The sequence below is a fragment of the Cupressus sempervirens genome, chromosome 8, assembly GCF_028749045.1.
Source record: "Cupressus sempervirens isolate cs-2001-9-10 chromosome 8, ASM2874904v1, whole genome shotgun sequence".
Classification (NCBI taxonomy): domain Eukaryota; kingdom Viridiplantae; phylum Streptophyta; class Pinopsida; order Cupressales; family Cupressaceae; genus Cupressus; species Cupressus sempervirens.
This window is the reverse complement of record NC_143125.1, coordinates 618,686,797-618,705,560: the sequence shown is the minus strand read 5'-3', so window position 1 is coordinate 618,705,560 and position 18,764 is coordinate 618,686,797. Positions and strand designations below refer to the sequence as shown.

Here is an 18,764-nt window from a genome sequence, read left to right as displayed (position 1 = left end):
GTTATGTTTATGATTAGTTAGTCATGCCTACGTAGAGGCATGACCCTACATGCCTTTGGTCACATAGAGTCATGTCTCTATGGAGACGTGACTTCTCATGTTTACATATGTGCCAAGAGATTGTTGGGAGCTATATCAATCTAAGGCTTACAAGTCCCAACAATCTACTTTAGATTATAGCAATTAAATCGTTGATACTCCATTGGTGAATAATTCTGAAGATTGCATTATCTGAAATACAAAGACACAGGTTTGGATCATTCCTTCTATAGTACAAAGATATCAAGTAAGGATAATTACAATTGTTACATTCTGATATAATAGTCTTACTCTGTCAGTGATCCTTAAACTTAACATGGTATCAGAGCCATTTTGATAAGAAACTCTATTATTCATAATTAAATCTAAAATCTCAGATTTATAAGAAACACTAAATTTAGAGGATAGACTTGAGGGAGCATCAAATTTTTGATCATGGAAAATTCGAGTCATGATAATATTAAGAGAAATGGAATTAGAGGAGTACATAGAAACAAACAAATCCATGCTTGAAAATGATCTAGATAAAATGACATGGAAAAGGCACAATAACAAGGCAATGAAAATTATAATAGACTCTCTGAAAGATCATATTCTTCCCTCTATATCTAATGTTAAGATTGGATTTGAGATGTTCCCTACTATCAAAGACACATCTGAACTCAACAATACTAGTAGACTGTTGACCCTAAAACAAGATCTACTATACATAAAGATGAATAATGGGGAATCAATTACATCCTATTTTCTAAGAATTTCTGAATTAAAAGATCAACTTGCAACAATGGAAAATTGAGTTGATGACAAAGAACTTAGCATGATAGCATTAAGAGGACTTCCTCTATCTTGGGAAACATTTATTCAAGGTCTAAGCTCCCAACCTAAGCTTCCTAAATTTGAATTACTAAAAAATGAATGCACACAAGAAGAATCAAGATTAGTCTCAAGAGGACTAAGTATAAATCAAGAAGGAGACATTCAAGCTCTTCATGCAAATTCAAACAAGAAAACGAAATTCAAACATAATAAAAAGGAATTTGACAAAACATATAAGAAACGTGATTGGTCCAAAGTAAGATGTTTCAAATGTGATAAAATTGGTCACTCTCATAACTTTTACCTTGAACGGAAGAGAATTTAAGCAGCCCTAGTAGAAATCAAAGAAGAGAAAGTAGAGAAAGAGGAAAAAGAAATCTATGTATTTTATTTAGCTCTTTCAAGTGAATTAAACTCAAACAAGAACACTTGGATTATAGACAGTGGAGCATCTCGTCATATAATAAGTTTTAGAGACAAATTCGAAAACTCTTAGAATACTCCTCAGAAGAAGTCACCATTGGAGATAATTCTACTCATCCTATCAAAGGTATTGGTTCTTGCTCAATTCACCTAAATTCAGAAATTACTCTTCAACTCAAAAATGTTTTATATGTACCTAGTATAAAAAGGAATTTGGTCTCTATTTTTGGTCTTGCTGATCAAGGATTTAGAGTCACTTTTCAAGAGGACAAAGTTCTATCTTGGCCAAAGAACTCAAATATCAAGAAAACTATTTCTATTGGATTTAGAGACGGAAGTCTATATAAACTTTGTTATAATCAAAACTTAGCCCTAAATCATGAAACGTCAAATTCTATCAAAATTTAGCATAGGAGGCTAGGTCATCTTCAATATTGTGCATTATCATCTATAGGAAAAATTGTAGAAGGATTACCTAGTTTCAAAACTGATCACTTAAGCATTTGCAAAGGATGTGCCCTAGGCAAAAACACAAAGCAGTCATTACCTAAAAGAGTTCACAAATCAAAATCTATTTTTTAACTTATCCACACTGACCTTTGTGGTCCAATGTCTGTACCTTTACTAAACGGTTGTCTCTTTTATGTAATTTTTATTGATGACTATTGTAGAAGAACTTGGATCTACTTCCTAAAATAGAAGGAATCAGCCGAAGTATTATCAAAATTCAAGGAGTTCAAAGCTTTAGTTGAAAACCAATCAGGACAAAAAACAAAAATACTAAGGTCAGACAATGGAGGTGAATACATCTTCGAAATTTTCAAAAACTTTTGCAAAATTGTTGGGATTAAGAGGGATTTTTCTGTAACATATAATTCTCAACAGAATGGAGTTACAGAACGTAAAAATAGATCAATTGTTGAATCAGCCAGAGCAATGATGCATGATCAAAATCTTCATACTTCCTTCTAGGTTGAAGTAGCTAATGTTGTAGTCTACATTCAGAACAGATTTCCACACTCAGTATTAGAGAAACCACTCCTAAAGAAGTATTTACAGGTATTAAACTAGATCTAAGTCACCTAAGAATATTTGGGTGTCCTGTTTATATTCACATTCCTAAAGAGAAAAGAACAAAACTAGAACCATCAGGAAAGAAGGGGATACTCATTGGATATAGTGAAACAACCAAAGGCTACAGGGTTTTTGTTCCGAGTCAAAGAACAATTGAGATTAGTAGAGATGTGAAATTTGAAGAAGATATTGCCTTCAATATTTCTAAAAACAATGATGAATCATTTATAGAACTTGTTCTTGAAATAGATGAAAATCACACAACAGAAATTGAGAGGGAGAATGATATTGAACCATCTTCTACTGCTACATCAAATCATGAAGATTCTGAAAATGTTAACAATAAAAAGAGGCCACTTTGGGCTAGGAAAATGATAGAAGAGAATCATGTTGAACCTAATGAAGTGATTCGAGAAAGTAAAAGAACAAGAAACCAATCATGCTATGTAGCATTATTAACTGAACTTATAAAAACAAAACCTTCAAATGTTAAAGAAGCACTATCAAACCAACCTTGGAAAGAAGCAGTGATTGAAGAATATAATTCCATACTAAAAATTGATATATGGGATGTTGTACCTAAACCTAAAAACAAATCAGTTGTTTCTTCTAAGTTGTTGTTCAAAATTAAGCATGCACTTGACGACAGCATTGAAAAGTACAAAACCAGATTTGTAGCATCAGGTTTCTCATAGAAAGAAGGTATCAATTATGAAGAAACATTTTCTCTAATTGATAGATACACTTCATTTAGAACTATCTTGGCTATCGCAACATCCAAAGGATGGAAAGTTCATCAAATGGATGTTAAAACAACATTCCTAGATGGTAAAATTGAAGAAGTTTATATTGAGCAACTAGAAGGGTTCTACAATCATGACAATAAATCTTACGTAGTTAAGTTAAAGAAAACACTATATGGTCTCAAAGAGGCTCCCAGAGCATGGTATGAAAGAATAGACAACTATCTAACAAAGTTAGGATACTCTAAAGATGAAGCTGATCCTAACTTATACCTCAAGATAGATGGTGATGATATGATTATTCTTGTGTTATATGTTGATGATTTGTTGATAATAGGTGAAGAACATCTTATAAAGAAGTGCAAACAAGAACTAACAACAGAGTTTGATATGAAAGATTTAGATCTTCTACACTACTTCCTAGGACTGGAAGTTTGGCAAAAGGGTAACTACATTTTTTTGAATTAGGGAAAAATATACTGTTGATATTTTAACAAAATTTTGAATGATGGAATGTAAACCAGCTACTACTCCTGTGGAAGTCAATCTACACAAGCAAAAGGATGATATGATCAAATCTCAATATATAGCTCCTACTTACTACAGGAAAATTATTGGATCGTTAATGTACTTAGTGAATACTCGTCCTGACATATGTTATGCGACTAACACCTTAAGCTAGTCTATGTGTGCACCAAAGAGGATACATCTACATGCAACTAAATACATCTTGAGATACCTAAAAGGCACTATTGGCATGGGAGTTGGATATGATCAAGTAAACATCAATCTTCATGGATATTTTGATTCTGATTGGGTAGGCAGCTTTACTGAACGTAAGAGTACTTCTGGATGTTGCTTAAGTCTTGGATTTGGAATGGTTTATTGGTTCAGCAGAAAACAATCTTCAGTTGCATTAAGTTCTACCGAAGCAGAATACATTGCCTCTTCTTTGGGAGCTAGAGAAGCTGTATGGTTACAAAAGTTGCTAGTTGATTTGTTCAAAAAACCTTTGAAGCCCACTGTGATTCATTGCGACAATCAGAGTTGTATCAAGCTCTTAGCTAATCCAGTCTTCCACAATCGTTCCAAGCATATTGAAATTCCTTATCACTACATTAGAGATATGGTGGATCGAGGAGTTATTCAACTGGAGTACATCAGTACTAATGAGAAAACAACATATATCTTTACTAAGCCTCTTGCTAAAGTGAAGTTGGAATACTTCAGAGGAAATCTTGGTATGATCAAATTGTAATATTGGATATTGAATTTAAATTTTAAATTTATGTGTTTATACTTCTATTGTTGTTTAGTTGCATCAAATATGTAATGAAAGGTGGTGATCTTTCATAGACATATATATTCAAAAGGTAATCATTTGTGAGGTGACGAATGTGCAATTGATAGGCCTGTTATCATAAAAATTCTATATATTGTTTCGGACAATTAGAGATCATAACATATGTTATGATAGTGTTCATAGCATGGTGATTTAAATTATTTGACAAGTCACTATTTAAGAGTGTTAAAGTCAGATAATGTGTTAAGTACAAATTTTTGTACTCTGGTGTCTATTAAGGAGTTTTATTGCTTCACCCTTGCTAAGAGGGAGTGTTGATGTATAGCATTGGTTGAAGTAATATTGTATACATGCAATTATGATTTAATGAATTCTGTATGTTCATCAGTGAAAAATATATACATATACATATATACATGTATATATACATACCTATACACACACACACACACACACACACACACACACACACACACACACACACACACACACACACATATATATACACACACACATGTTTTCAGATATTCACAAAATGGACTTCATTCATATGAGGCTTATGCATTGGAGATTATCCGGGCTTCGTATCTGCCCCCGATTACTAATTGACTTATTATGATTGCCCCCGACTGCCATGGATTACATTAGGCAGTGATTGGTTATGTTTATGATTAGTTAGTCTTGCCTATGTAGAGGCATGACCCTACGTGACCTTTGGTCACATAGAGTCATGTCTCTATGGAGACGTGACTTCTCATGTTTATATATATGTGCCAAGAGATCGCTGGGAACTATATCAATCTAAGGCATACAAGTCCCAGCGATCGACTTCTCCTCTCTGAATCTAAGGCATACAAGTCCAGCGATCTACTTCTCCTCTCTGCAGATTATAGCAATTAAATCGTTGATACTCCATTGGTGAATAATTCTGAAGATTACTGGACATCAGTCGGATCTGAAGATTGCATTATCTGAAATACAAAGACATAGGTTTGGATCATTCCTTCTATAGTACAAAGATACCAAGTAAGGATAATCACAATTGTTACATTCTGATATAATAGTTTTACTCTGTCAGTGATCCTTAAACTTAACAATTCCAGATATAGAATAAGCAACAACTAGAAAACAAAACTCTGTTTTGCTCAAAGCATCGAGTATCATTAACCTTACCTTGAAACTATTTTTCCCCTCTAAGACAACTTTCGTCGCATAACAATTTATACATTCTATTTTAGAGATTAATTCTTTGTTTTATCATATATGTGGATTAATTTAAACAATAATGAAGCAAAGGTGATGATATATTAATTTATCTTGAAGCTTTTGAGGGGTTCTGGAAAACTAGATTTATAGAAAGCATTGTATTTGCCAAAGAGCAGTGTAATATATTTTGATGAAAAAGACATGCAGTGAGTTATGCATATCTGTTTGCTTTGAAAGTATATTCTCTCGATCTCGTTGCATATTCATTTTCAGATATCCTTTTTTAGTTCGAGGCAAAGGTTGACGAATCTTAAAGCTTTTGAGATGGTCTGCAAACCTAGATCTACAGAAGGCATTGTATTTGTCAAAGAGCAGTGTGATTGTTTTGATGGAGACATACAATGAGTGATATAAATCTGTTTTCTTTGAAAGTATATGTCGATCTCTCAATCGTGTATATTAATTTTCAGAAGGTCATTTTTAGTTGTGAACCTAATTTGTACTAATCCAACATTATCTCTGAGACCTAAGATATGCTTTCAACTTTTATGTGGCAGTTCTTACATATAAATAATGGAGCAATAGAGCTGGATGCATCGATCATGGGTGCCCAAGAGGAGGGCAAAAAAGCCAAGGTACCCCTTAATTCAAGGTATGTGTGCTGTTAACACTAAAGAGTCTGAAAGACTTTTGTGTCCGTACGAAGATGATTTACTTCCCTTATCATTTTTTTTCGTTGGTAATGGCTTCCACGCCAATATATGCTTTATGTACATACATGAGTGGCCAGAGAAAATATATAATGTTCCCAATTGAACAACTTAAGGATATGTATGATTTAGCAAACATGTGAAAGCTGATACTGTAATCAATTTACTAATGTAGATGCCACAGCCTAGCTGATTAACCATAAATTAAACCCTTATACTTCTGGTATGCATCCTTGAATGCAACATGAGTAACAGATCTGATTTGTATGTGTCAAATATATCAAACGTGACTTCTGATTATGGCTGATTTTTTTATGAACAGCAATACTATCATTCACTATGTTCATATGAAACAACAAATCATGGAAATTAACAAATATAAAGTAGAAATAGGTAATAAATTGTTGGATAAATTATGACAGTGGCAATAAACATGGAAACCCAACATAGAATCCCTAGATCTGATTTGTTTTAATGACAGACAGTAGTAGAAAACTATTATAAATTACTCTATTAGGTTTACAAATGGTTTGAAAATTTCTTTCAATCAGTGAGAAAATATATATATCTGGTTTGCTTGCAAAGATTCATAAATCCAAACATTCACAAGCTGAAATCTTCAAGAAATCATTGTAGAAACCCTGTACCAAGCTGAAGATGTCTTCAAGTCACTATAGTGACACTATTGCAAGTTGAAAATCTTCAATCTACAAGCGCAAGCTAGGATGCTGGTTTGGGTTCAGTTTGAAGTTTGGGTACGAAGGACTGGTTTGCTGGTACGAAAATTTTCGAAAAGGGTTTTGGGTTCGTTAGTACAAAAACATGTATATATATATATTTATGCAGCCTAGAAGCATGAGTCAAGATTAGAATGTCACATAGTGTCATAAAAAAATTTAATCAACAAAAACAGTTGTATATTTTTAATCACAGCATCATGAGTTGTGATCATACAGTCATATACTTCAAGTTCAGCATCAAAGATTCAAAACATTAAAATTAAATCATAAGAACAGTTCAAGTATAATTGTTTGAAGTTCAACTAATGGATTAAAAATTTAATGATACTCTTCTTCTTTGTCATCATCATCTTCTCCTTCTTCATTGGCATTAGTTGACTCACAAATAGAGCTAAGGCCAATGTGATCAGCTGCATCAAAATCTTGACAAACAATTTTCTGGTAAAGGTTTTTTTCAAGGATGTCGTATTTTTTAATTTAGTTATCTTCAGATAGCCACGACTAGTTGATATATGCCAATGTGTGTGCCCAACTCCACCTTCATAGCTAGTTTGCCACTTCTACCACTAGTGGCTTCTCAAATATGATAATCATGTCTCACGGCAAGTAGTACCCAGCTCTAGTCGATTCTATTGCAAACAGAGATAAGATAATAATATTAATGTCCACGAGAAACCAACAAGGTTTACGGGACTGAGCATACAAACAGAAGAGCTGGCCAAGTAGAAGCACCAAACGGTGACTAAGAAGAAAAAAAGAAAGAAACAAAATAGGAGAGAAGGCAAGGTAGAGACTAAGGGTCTTTCCTTGTCAAAAAGAAATCAGTAATAGAGGGGTAAACCCGTGAACGATCCATAGTCTTAGAATGCTGTGTAGAACCGCTATAAGATTGTCGTTGCCTGAGAGGCTGGTGGTGTTTAACCGATCTGGAATGAGAAGTACTGGAAGGCCTTTTCAAACCTCACGGAGGAGACAAGGGAGAGAAAAATGCAGTAATGAGCTGGTCTGAAGTAAGCCCCTGAGGTATAAAAGACTGCAGGGTAATCTCCCGAAGATGGGTGGCCTCCTGAAGATAAAGTGCAAGACACCGCTGATCAATAGAGCTGAAGAACATTGAAAGAGAAGAACAGTCTCTGAAAAGGCAGTAAAATCTCCATCTGATCTCATAGTAAAGAGGACATCGAAAAATGAAGTGGATCTGAGTCTCAACCTCTGCCATAGTACACTGTAATATTCCAAACAGGATATTTGCTAGATTCCCTTAACAATACCCTTAGAAATTAAACCTTGCGGACAATTTACAGCACATTCGGAAACCAGTACAATTTTCCAATTATATAAATGTCCCCAGATATAACATTCAAAATCAGGTATACGAACATGAGACACCGTGCTATAATAAACCAGAAGATTCTTCAAATTTATAGAACCCGTTATTTGCAATAACATTTAAAATATTAACATGCAACCAAGGTTCATAGACTGGTATGATAAAACCAGAAAACTCTAATAATTTCTCAAACAGTGATGTTGCTTTGTACAACAGCAATATAACATCCAACAACTAAACGTTATTGTATTTTACAACAACAATACAATAACCAGCAACTAAAAATCCAATCTTATACACAGAAGTTACAGTCAGATTGGAAAAACAAGGAAAGAACCTGTAAGCTCAATGAGACACTTGAAATGATATCTCCCTTGACAATGGGTTTTTGTCCACTGCCTGCCTGCACGAGGGGCTACGTCCTCACACTGGCTGAAAGCTGAAGCTTTCTGAAAACTCTCACAAGAGAGAACTGGAAATATGAATAATAAATCAAGCATATCCATCAATGAGCAACTTTCTCCTTTTAGAACAAAATCCAGACTCTTCGGCTCCTCTCTGGTTTCGTCTTATTCCCTGGTGGCTCTTCAACTTCTCCAAAGCATTTCGTCTTGTTCCTCCTTGTCCCTTTATCCTCAATATAACATTAAATCGACCTTTTTAATATTTTGAGCCCTAATCTCAAAGTCAATTTAATATTGCATGAAATAAGACTTCAATATTTTCTAATGTTCCAAAGGGAACATTGCAAATCTCCCCTCCTTAAAATTGCTTGTCCTCAAGCAATTCGTTCCAGGATCCCATACGAGTCTGCAGGAAGCCATGAAATCCAAACTGAAAATAATGTTGGCCAACTGCGAAGCCAAATGTCACCCTGCAATCTATCAATCAACCGAATCCCTGGATCCCATATAACTCTTTGAAAAAACTCAGCACCTGCTCTTGTAAACTGCTCAACATTGATCAATACCAGGACCACAATAAAACCCTCATCCAACCAAAGATACAACCAACCAACACCTGGATCTCTGATCAACCAATACATTGTGTCAAACCTGTCGCCACCTGGATCCCAAAACAAACGAACCCCACATCCATTTGCTATATAGAGGTAAAAATACCTGGTAGCGTCTATAACACATCTCTCTACAGCTTCCGCTAAACTCCCATGGATGTGATAACCAATCAAACCATCATGCCGACTGATACCATAGTCGTCCTGTAACCATGTATCCATAAGAGAACTTTGTGACATAGAAGTAGCAAACCATGTTGGATACATATCAGCATGATGTACAGCTGCCAGCTTTCCCTCCGAAGACATCGCCAAAGGAGTAGTATCACTAGCAGGAACCGTGCCCACTACCGGCTTACCAACATCACACATGATCTCTAATACAACATCCCTAGTCTCCACGCCATCAACAATAGAGACCACCACCATATCAGGCATACCACAACAAACTGCTGCAACACCCAACTCAATTGAACTTGACCCCAGTGGAAGAGAGCCCGATATGCCAATGCTAGTATCAAGGATGGATGCATCCCCATCTCCACTGTCTCTGACAATCTCGACCATGGACGTCCTCAGATCACCAGACACCACACCCAGCGACTGTATAGAATCTGTTAAAGACTGCAGTCGTTCCAACTCCATGGTCACCTCAGCCAGATGCAATTGTGACTCCTCAAAAGCCAACTGTGTACTATCAAGAATCTTAGAAGTCACCACGAGCTGCTGAGTAAGCTCACTCACCTCATCTTCCTTGACCAACAATGCGTCATATGCTGCACTGCCCCACTCTATAAGATGATCTTTGTCAGCTACCAACTGCATATAATTCTGTCTCAGAATCCGGATAGCCTCCCATAAAGAGTGGATCTCTGTCAAGGAAAAATAACTACAACACTAGTAGGAGAGCCCCATCCATGAACTGCTAACAACTGACGAACAACATCAAAATGTTGGCAATCGATGGCAATGTCACGCTCACTAACTCTCAGTTGACTAGACACATGAAGGCGCTGGCTAGCCTGTCTCCTACAATCCTCCTCTGCCACACTAACCTAAGGAGTAGACTCAAAATTACTGATCTTCGAAGTACTACCATCCACACTCTGCGAATCAACTCCAAAGCTCATGTCATCATACAGAGTATCAAAAACTGTAGCATCGCTATCCAATTCCTCTGTACCGAAAGAAATTGTCAGGGAGACTAAGTCCCCATAACTGTCCACTGCATCCGCTTGGATGTCATCAATGCCAATACGATCCGAGGACTCATCCACAATCACTGACAACTCAAATGTGCCTGAATTGTCATAAGCCCATTGCACCCTAAGTGGTTGACTGGAAATGCACACAACTCCCAACACCGGTGTATAGAAACTAATACCAATATCAGACAAGTTGCTGGCACATGAAAGGACAACACCGTGCAATCGGCTAATCAAATCTACAATAGCACCCAAACAATCACTACTACCAAAGAGTGATAACAATCTCCAGTCATCTGAATCCAAAACACCAATATAACAATCCCAAGTCCATGTCCATAAACTAGGATTAGCTGGTAACTCAAGCAAATTGTTCACCCGAGTAATATGACTAATACCAACTAACTCCACATACCTGTCTGATATTGTTCCTGAATCTTGGGTATGAATGCAAGGTGTACTCTCACAACTATCAACAACCACATGTGATTTGCCTACTATAGAAAGTTGAGTATCAAGTGTGCAAGATAAAACTAAACTCAACTCCATGTCACGCCCGTCCACATGTCTCTCCAAGTCCTGTAATGCCAATGGAGTACTCTCCAAAGAAACTCAAATGTCCTCAAGCTTGGGAGAAAGCCTGTCAACTTCCTCCTTCTTCCTCCTCAAGGTATCTGAATAGACTCCAACAAGGCTAAGAACATGGTCACGATCTGATAGAAGATGTAAATAACTCAACTTCATCGTTCCCATTCCTTCCCTAATCGTCCATAAGTCAACAAAAGAAGACTCTGCCTGAACTCCCTTATGTCTGTCCTGTAATTGAATCATCTGGATGTGATCCTCTATCATATCTCGCATCCTGTCATGATGAGATAATGAAGTCACAATACTATCTACGTTCACCTTCAGCTGGCTGGACAAATCTGGTGAAGTATTTCCAGCCTCAACCTCATGTGATGAAGCATCCAAATGTGCCTGGTGCTCCCTCTCAGCAAAGTCATGAATACTCAATGTTTGTTCATCTCTACTAGGTAACTCACCATCGTGCACAACAACATCCTCATAATCATCATCCGAAATTGATATGTTGTAGTCACTGTCTGTTGTAACCAAACCATCTTGGGTACCTGTGACATCACCCTCTGTCAATCTGTAAACAACTATTTCAACTTGAGTATCAAGTTGACAGTTACTATCAATCTGCGTAATATCCTTCACCACTTCCTCCTGCGGCTGAGTAGGAACCGAATCTTCTACCTGGCTACTGATCTGTTTTCCAAACTCCTCATGCGAGTTCCTAGTAACTGTATCAGCCGATCTCTTGTTATCTGTTCTGCGAGATGATCTGCGTATAAATCTAGTCAACTTATCCATGGTAGCTGGATCAGCCAACTTGTCACTTAATTCATGGTTTATTTTGACCATATCATCAACTATTTTCTTGATTTCAACCCAAATGTCGGGATGATTACTTTTTTTGCTGCTCTGTGGTTCCTCTTTCAAGAAGGTAGGCCGTGTAGGACGGTTAACTGACCATGAAGTGTACCTCTTCCCGTCCATTCTGCAAATCAATGCTGAGCAAATTCCTACAGCAGTCTAATGATCACGGTATTACTCTGTTCTTAGAATAATTACTTCAAACAGTTGTCATGAAACTCAGTTCACAAAGACCTGTTACTGTTATTTTACTGCAAAGCACTAATGTAATAATATGAGGCAGAACATTCACTGTTTATACTAATAACTAGGTTATATTTTCAGACATCAGAGGTGAGATTATACAGAAACTGCAACCAAGTTGTCTATCATTAAACTGAATCAAATCCGAATGCAAAGGTGGAGCAATTGCTTAGTAACTCATACCTGTACCATTCATTCTAACTTCTAGTTTGAAAAACAATTCATATTCAATGGTACTCCTGATAGGAATTATTGCAGAGCAAGGTTATGTGCCAATATGAATATATTCATCGCCAAGAAATCAAAAGATTTGCACCTTCGACAATGTAATTCACCACTCCTCCGTCCCTTCCTGAAGCGCTTGGTGGTTTAAAATTCCCTCAAGTCCAAACTCTATGCCCTCAGAAATGGTGAATAAGCGGTAATCCGGCCACCCCAGATGCGTTGGTCCTGACGGAAGTAGAAACCAAGCTCGCCTAAGAAGCTCGTCTCCTTCCTCAATGTCGACTATGGCTTATTTTCTGGCCGCGCAGCTGCTTACCCCTTTAAGAATTTCATGGGAAAATTGAAAACCAAACGCAATAAGGCTATGATGGCTAACAAACAAAGACTTACGGCTTTGGAATATCATTCTTGACGCAGTTGGCGTTGTCTGGTAAGGTAAGACGACAAATGCTCCTAGTTCACATCTGTTACTTGGTACAGAAGAGCTAGCATCAAAAGAATAATTCCACCGTCGTAGCTATTATGTGGTATACATTACAATTGTGCCTTGACACACCTGTCACAAAGATTCTACAATTAAAACTCCTTCCTTTGACAACTCCCCTCCACAAATCAATATGGAGTGAATAGCGTACACGTCTTCTTGCATTAGCTAATTCGGGCGTGAATGCAGCTCCTGCTGATAGTAATACATATATTCCTGTTCTCTACTGCCAAGGATGCCTGCTCGACAGTCACTTTGTCTTTTATGAACTGTATTACTGCCAGGTAGAATACGTTAATTCCAACTCAACTTATCTGTAATGGTGTGCGTTACCAAGCTGCCTTCCCGAAACGTGTCGATTTTGGCATTTCTTACTCCAGTTTTGGATGCTTCTCTCCGAATTCACTTCTCCCCAGCCGTGTGAAATCACTCCACACCCGCGTTTCAACTTCAGTGGCGATTCTACCACCATCGGTTACCTTTGCGTGATGGCGACCCTGCTCAATGTGGTCACCACTTTTGCTATGGGTTCGATTTTCTGGACATATGCGTTGAATGCATGAAGTGATTCGAATTGGATTCTCACTGTATGCAGACCGAAGTCCTTTATATCCACCTCAGACTAGGTATATAAGCTCAGCAACTGGCTCTATGACGGGTTTAAACACCCTATATCAACTCATCCTGCCGTCACAACAGGTTCTCATGTCGATTGGTAAACTTCCCAGAATGCCTCACCGTTTTCATATGTCTGTAACAGTGTGACGTGATGGTACTTGAATCATGGATGCCTGTTGGCTACCTACGAAGGGTGATAATCTTGTTATTGCCTCAAAGTAAGACAACCTGACTCCCGTCTTCATAAATCGACAGCTCTAGTATTCATTCGTTTTGCCCTATGTACTGGAGCTTCTTGTTCGCCTGCGTATCAAAGCCGACCACTACCAAACGTCACTGCTGGAGATGCGAAACTACTTTCACACGTAATGCTATCAATACTGAAATACGTTGTGGTAACTCAAAGCCGTGGGTATAATGGTTGACTTGCTTCTCACTGCCGAGAACTCATATTACAGACTTCTTCCTATCCAGAACCTTTGATCTTGGATTGATTGCCAAACCAACTTAAAACTGTAGCAGTAGCTCCAATAACCTTTTGATGGCTTCCTTCCGATACCTAGGAACTTGTTACATTATTCTCTTGGGCAGTAGAAATCTTTTTTGTAGAACCAGCTGTTGCTTCTGACTTTTCGGGTGTAAATAATGGTCGAATTCCTGTTGGTCGAGGATTGCTAGCAATTTGAGTTTTCTGATACTTCAGAATGGTCCAGTCAAAAATGTTATCAAACTTAAAATCTCAATTGAAGTGCCGACTTTCTTTTTTTCTTTCAGTCCCTGCTCTTAATCCCTGCCATGGAAGGCTCTTAAAAAGTACATAAGCACATAGCCCAAGGATTCAAGATCATCTCTCCTGCTTTGCTCTACTCCAAGATATGTATTGATACTAGCATTTCAAGCCGTCCTTGTAAGATTTTTGACGATTCTTATGCATATAGTTTTTTTCAGAATCCCTCTCACAGAATCCACTAAATTTATCTGTAAAATATTGTGTCTGAAATGCTGAGGTCTTCTTCAAACCACATAACCCGTAAATTGATAATCCCTACAGGCTGGCAGAATGCACCAGCTCTGATACCACTGTAATATTCCGAATAGGATATTTGCCGGATTCCCTTAACAATACCCTTAGAAATTAAACCTTGCGGACAATTTACAGCACATTCGGAAACCAGTAAAATTTTCCAATTATATAAATGTCCCCAGATATAACATTCAAAATCGGGTATACGAACATGAGACACAGTGCTATAATAAACCAGAAGATTCTTCAAATTTATAGAACCCGTTATTTGCAATAACATTTAAAATATCAACATGCAACCAAGGTTCATAGACTGGTATGATAAAACCAGAAAACTCTAATAATTTCTCAAACAGTGATGTTGCTTTGTACAACAACAATATAACATCCAACAACTAAACGTTATTGTATTTTACAACAACAATACAATAACCAGCAACTAAAAATCCAATCTTATACACAGAAGTTACATTCAGATTGGAAAAACAAGGAAAGAACCTGTAAGCTCGATGAGACACCTGAAATGATATCTCCCTTGACAATGGGTTTTTGTCCACTGCTTGCCTGCACGAGGGGCTACGTCCTCACACTGGCTGAAAGCTGAAGCTTTCTGAAAACTCTCACAAGAGAGAACTGGAAATATGAATAATAAATCAAGCATATCCATCAATGAGCAACTATCTCCTTTTAAAACAAAATCCAGACTCTTCGGCTCCTCTCTGGTTTCGTCTTATTCCCTGGTGGCTCTTCAACTTCTCCAAAGCATTTCGTCTTGTTCCTCCTTGCCCCTTTATCCTCAATATAACATTAAATCGACCTTTTTAATATTTTGAGCCCTAATCTCAAAGTCAATTTAATATTGCATGAAATAAGACTTCAATATTTTCTAATGTTCCAAAGGGAACATTACATACACAACTGATATATCCGATCAGTCCGATCCATATAGTGATTGGTCCGAGCCCTGAGGCAGTGAGAACCAACTCTAAAAGAGCCTAAAGAAAATCGTAAGGCATGATTCCAGCTCTACATCCTCTTCAATTAAGCGCACTAAATAACATGGTGTTCAGAGTAGTGGCATAAAGTTTGGCAAAAGTATGTCCAATCATAATAGTTCTGTAGTTACTCGGATCGAAAGCAGGCCCATACTTGTGAATAGTATAAACCACATGTCTAAACCAGGTCTCAATAAACCCAGTGCAAACCACTCTATTAAGGAGTGTAGGAAGGTAAGATCCAAGAACCAAAGCACTACGCTTGAAAAGTTCTGCTTGAAAACCATCTACATCTGCTGCTTTGTTGCACTTCAAAGATCTGATGGCCTCAATAATACTAGAGTAGGTGAACAAATGGTAGTATGGAGGTGAACTGGAGTGAAGAGGTGGCTGCCCAGGAATGTCGTAAAGCATAATGATATGGGAGGTTAGAGTGTGGTAGTCGAGAGTGGAGGACAGGAGGGAGCACCGAGGGAAAAGGGTACACCAAAAGATCAGGGGATTTTGAATAAGCGTGGAACAAAGGGTTCTGCACTAAAAAGAGGCAAAAGAACGTTTCTTCTAGCGAAGAAAACAGAGGTACGAAAGGCGCAGATGGGTGAACACAGGAGATTGAGTCTCAAAGGTGGCGCAAAATAGAGCGATGGAAAGCTTTACAATAAGTATCAAACCATTTATTCATAGGACAAGTATTTTGACGCTTAGCTGTGAGAGAGGGAGGGGAACGATGAGGAATAGAAAGAAGAGCAGAATCCCAGATGGTAGAGGCAAGTGAATCAAACATATCAGAGGCCGCAAGTGACTCACTAAAGCTAGCAAGGGTCAGAAGTCTCCTAATGTGGAAAGTAAAGAGCTCACCATCGCTCTCGAAGTAATGAAAGCGAGTAGGAAAGGAGACTGTATCAGTCAGGCTTTGAGAAGACTGGAAAGAGTGTGATGGTTGGGGTGAAACACAAGTAGAAATGCTAAGAAGAGCATGATCAACCAAGGGGAGACATAAAATGGTGAAATTGCGGATGGAAATGACATAGTCAACAACACTTACACCACCACAGTGTGAGCAACAGGTAAAGAGGTCCGATCCAGGAAGGAAGGATAAACCATTCAAAATCAACCCAGAAGACTCATAGAGTTGGAGGAGGTGGTAGCCATAACCTGAGAGTGGTCCAGGAACATCCTTTGAGGTGCACTGAAGTCCCATACTAGTCGGATCTAACTTAGAGGTGCAGTTCAAATTAGAACCATGATTATGCAAAGGAGTCTGAAGATCTTTGGTTTGAGCGTTGAAGTCTCCAAGAATAATAATATCACCCAAAGCCGCAAACTGTGAAATGCTCTCTTGAAGGTCATAGAAAGGATATCCATTCTCCGAGTCATGAATGGCATAAGGAGAGGAGGTTGGTGGAAAATAACAAACAATAATAAAAATTATCGATATTTCCGCCGACCAATTCGGACCCACATAAATTTGGCAAAGGCGTCAGAGTTAACAACTGAAGTGAAACTGAAAATATCATCACGTATCAAGCAAGCCACACCCCCAAACCCAAAGACCCCACCAGAAGTCCGGACCTCATCTTTGCAAACTGACAGCCACTGATAACCAAAATATCCTGGAAGAGGGCGCATGGGGCTCTCATGAGTCTCAGTAACGACCAAAATATCTGAGGACCCCACCGCATCATGAAAAAGACCGGGAAATGACCAAAAAGAGCCATTACCATTCTAGCAGTTGACAAGAAGAGAATGGGGCTTCCTCTTGTCAGACTACTGTTGGAACTGTCATGTCGGTTTGGAGTTTGTCCTCTCTTCCCAACCAGTAGGAGGAGAATCTCGAACCACAGCTCTAAGATTCCTAATAACAGCCCATTTCTTAGCACGCCTAGCATCTACCACAATTCCTCGAGCATGTTTGAGTTTTGTAACCTGTGCCTTAGTAAGATCTTCGTCCAGATAAATTTTGGAGGGGAATAAGTGTTGAAATAACTTAGATCGTTTTTGCAAATGTACTTTTATTGCCATTGTAATGGATAATTTCCAAATGCAGATTTGGATCTCATATATGTATAATATGAGAGGAGGAGACGTGTCTCTATAGTTAATCACCATTTAGTTTATAAATAACTATATGCATAACTCATCTTATATATATAATATTAATTTATTAACCATATATGTAATATAATATAATATTATTATATTATTATATAATAATATATAATGCATAATATTTATAATACATATTATATTACATATATCATATATATAAGATATATAATACATAATATATAATATATATTATATTACATATATAATATATATTATATATATAAGAATCATCAATAACAATTGATCTGACAACATAAACACAGATTAATATATCAAATAATCAATGTTTTACTTCTACTGATGCTAAAACATTAACACTCCTCTTTAGCAAGGGAGAAGTAAAACATCATTAGATTAGAATCTAAATCATTATGTAATCAACACAATGTATATTAAAATCTCTTAGCAACATAAAGTATTTCCTATGATCTCTACTTGCACTTAAGCAATGTCTAGGGATGTCCATAGTGATTAAAATTTTCATGATCTCTACTTGCACTTAAGCAATGTCTAGAGATGTCCATGACACATTTGTAGTTCATGATATCTACTTGCACGTAAGCAATGTCTAGAGATGTTCTTGACACACTCATGATCTCTACTTGCACTTAAGCAATGTCTAGAGATGTCCATGACACATTTGTAGTTCATGATCTCTACTTGCACTTAAGCAATGTTTAGAGATGTTCATGACACACTCATGATCTCTACTTGCACTTAAGCAATGTCTAGAGATGCCCATAACACATTTATGATCTCTACTTGCACTTAAGCAATGTCTAGAGCTGTTCATGATACACATATGATCTCTACTTGCACTTAAGCAATGTCTAGAGATGCCCATAACACACTCATGATCTCTACTTGCACTTAAGCAATGTTTAGAGATGTTCATGATACACATATGATCTCTACTTGCACTTAAGCAATGTCTAGAGATATCCATGATAATAGGCCTATCATTTGTAAGGTCGTCAGCTTTACAAAGATTACCTTCTGTTTGTTTGTTATCATGGTGTCCG

General features: G+C 37.4%; 1 protein-coding gene across 11 annotated transcripts in view; it reads left to right on the top strand.

The window, feature by feature from the left end:
- ATVPS33 (Sec1/munc18-like (SM) proteins superfamily) overlaps positions 1-18,764 on the top strand; it is a 352,047-nt gene that overhangs the window by 85,538 nt on the left and 247,745 nt on the right. For all 11 annotated transcript variants that reach the window (XM_089798599.1, XM_089798593.1, XM_089798598.1 and 8 more), the window contains one exon: positions 6,162-6,256. In XM_089798599.1, coding sequence (XP_089654725.1) covers positions 6,162-6,256 — 95 coding nt within the window. The remainder of the gene's footprint in view (positions 1-6,161; positions 6,257-18,764) is intronic.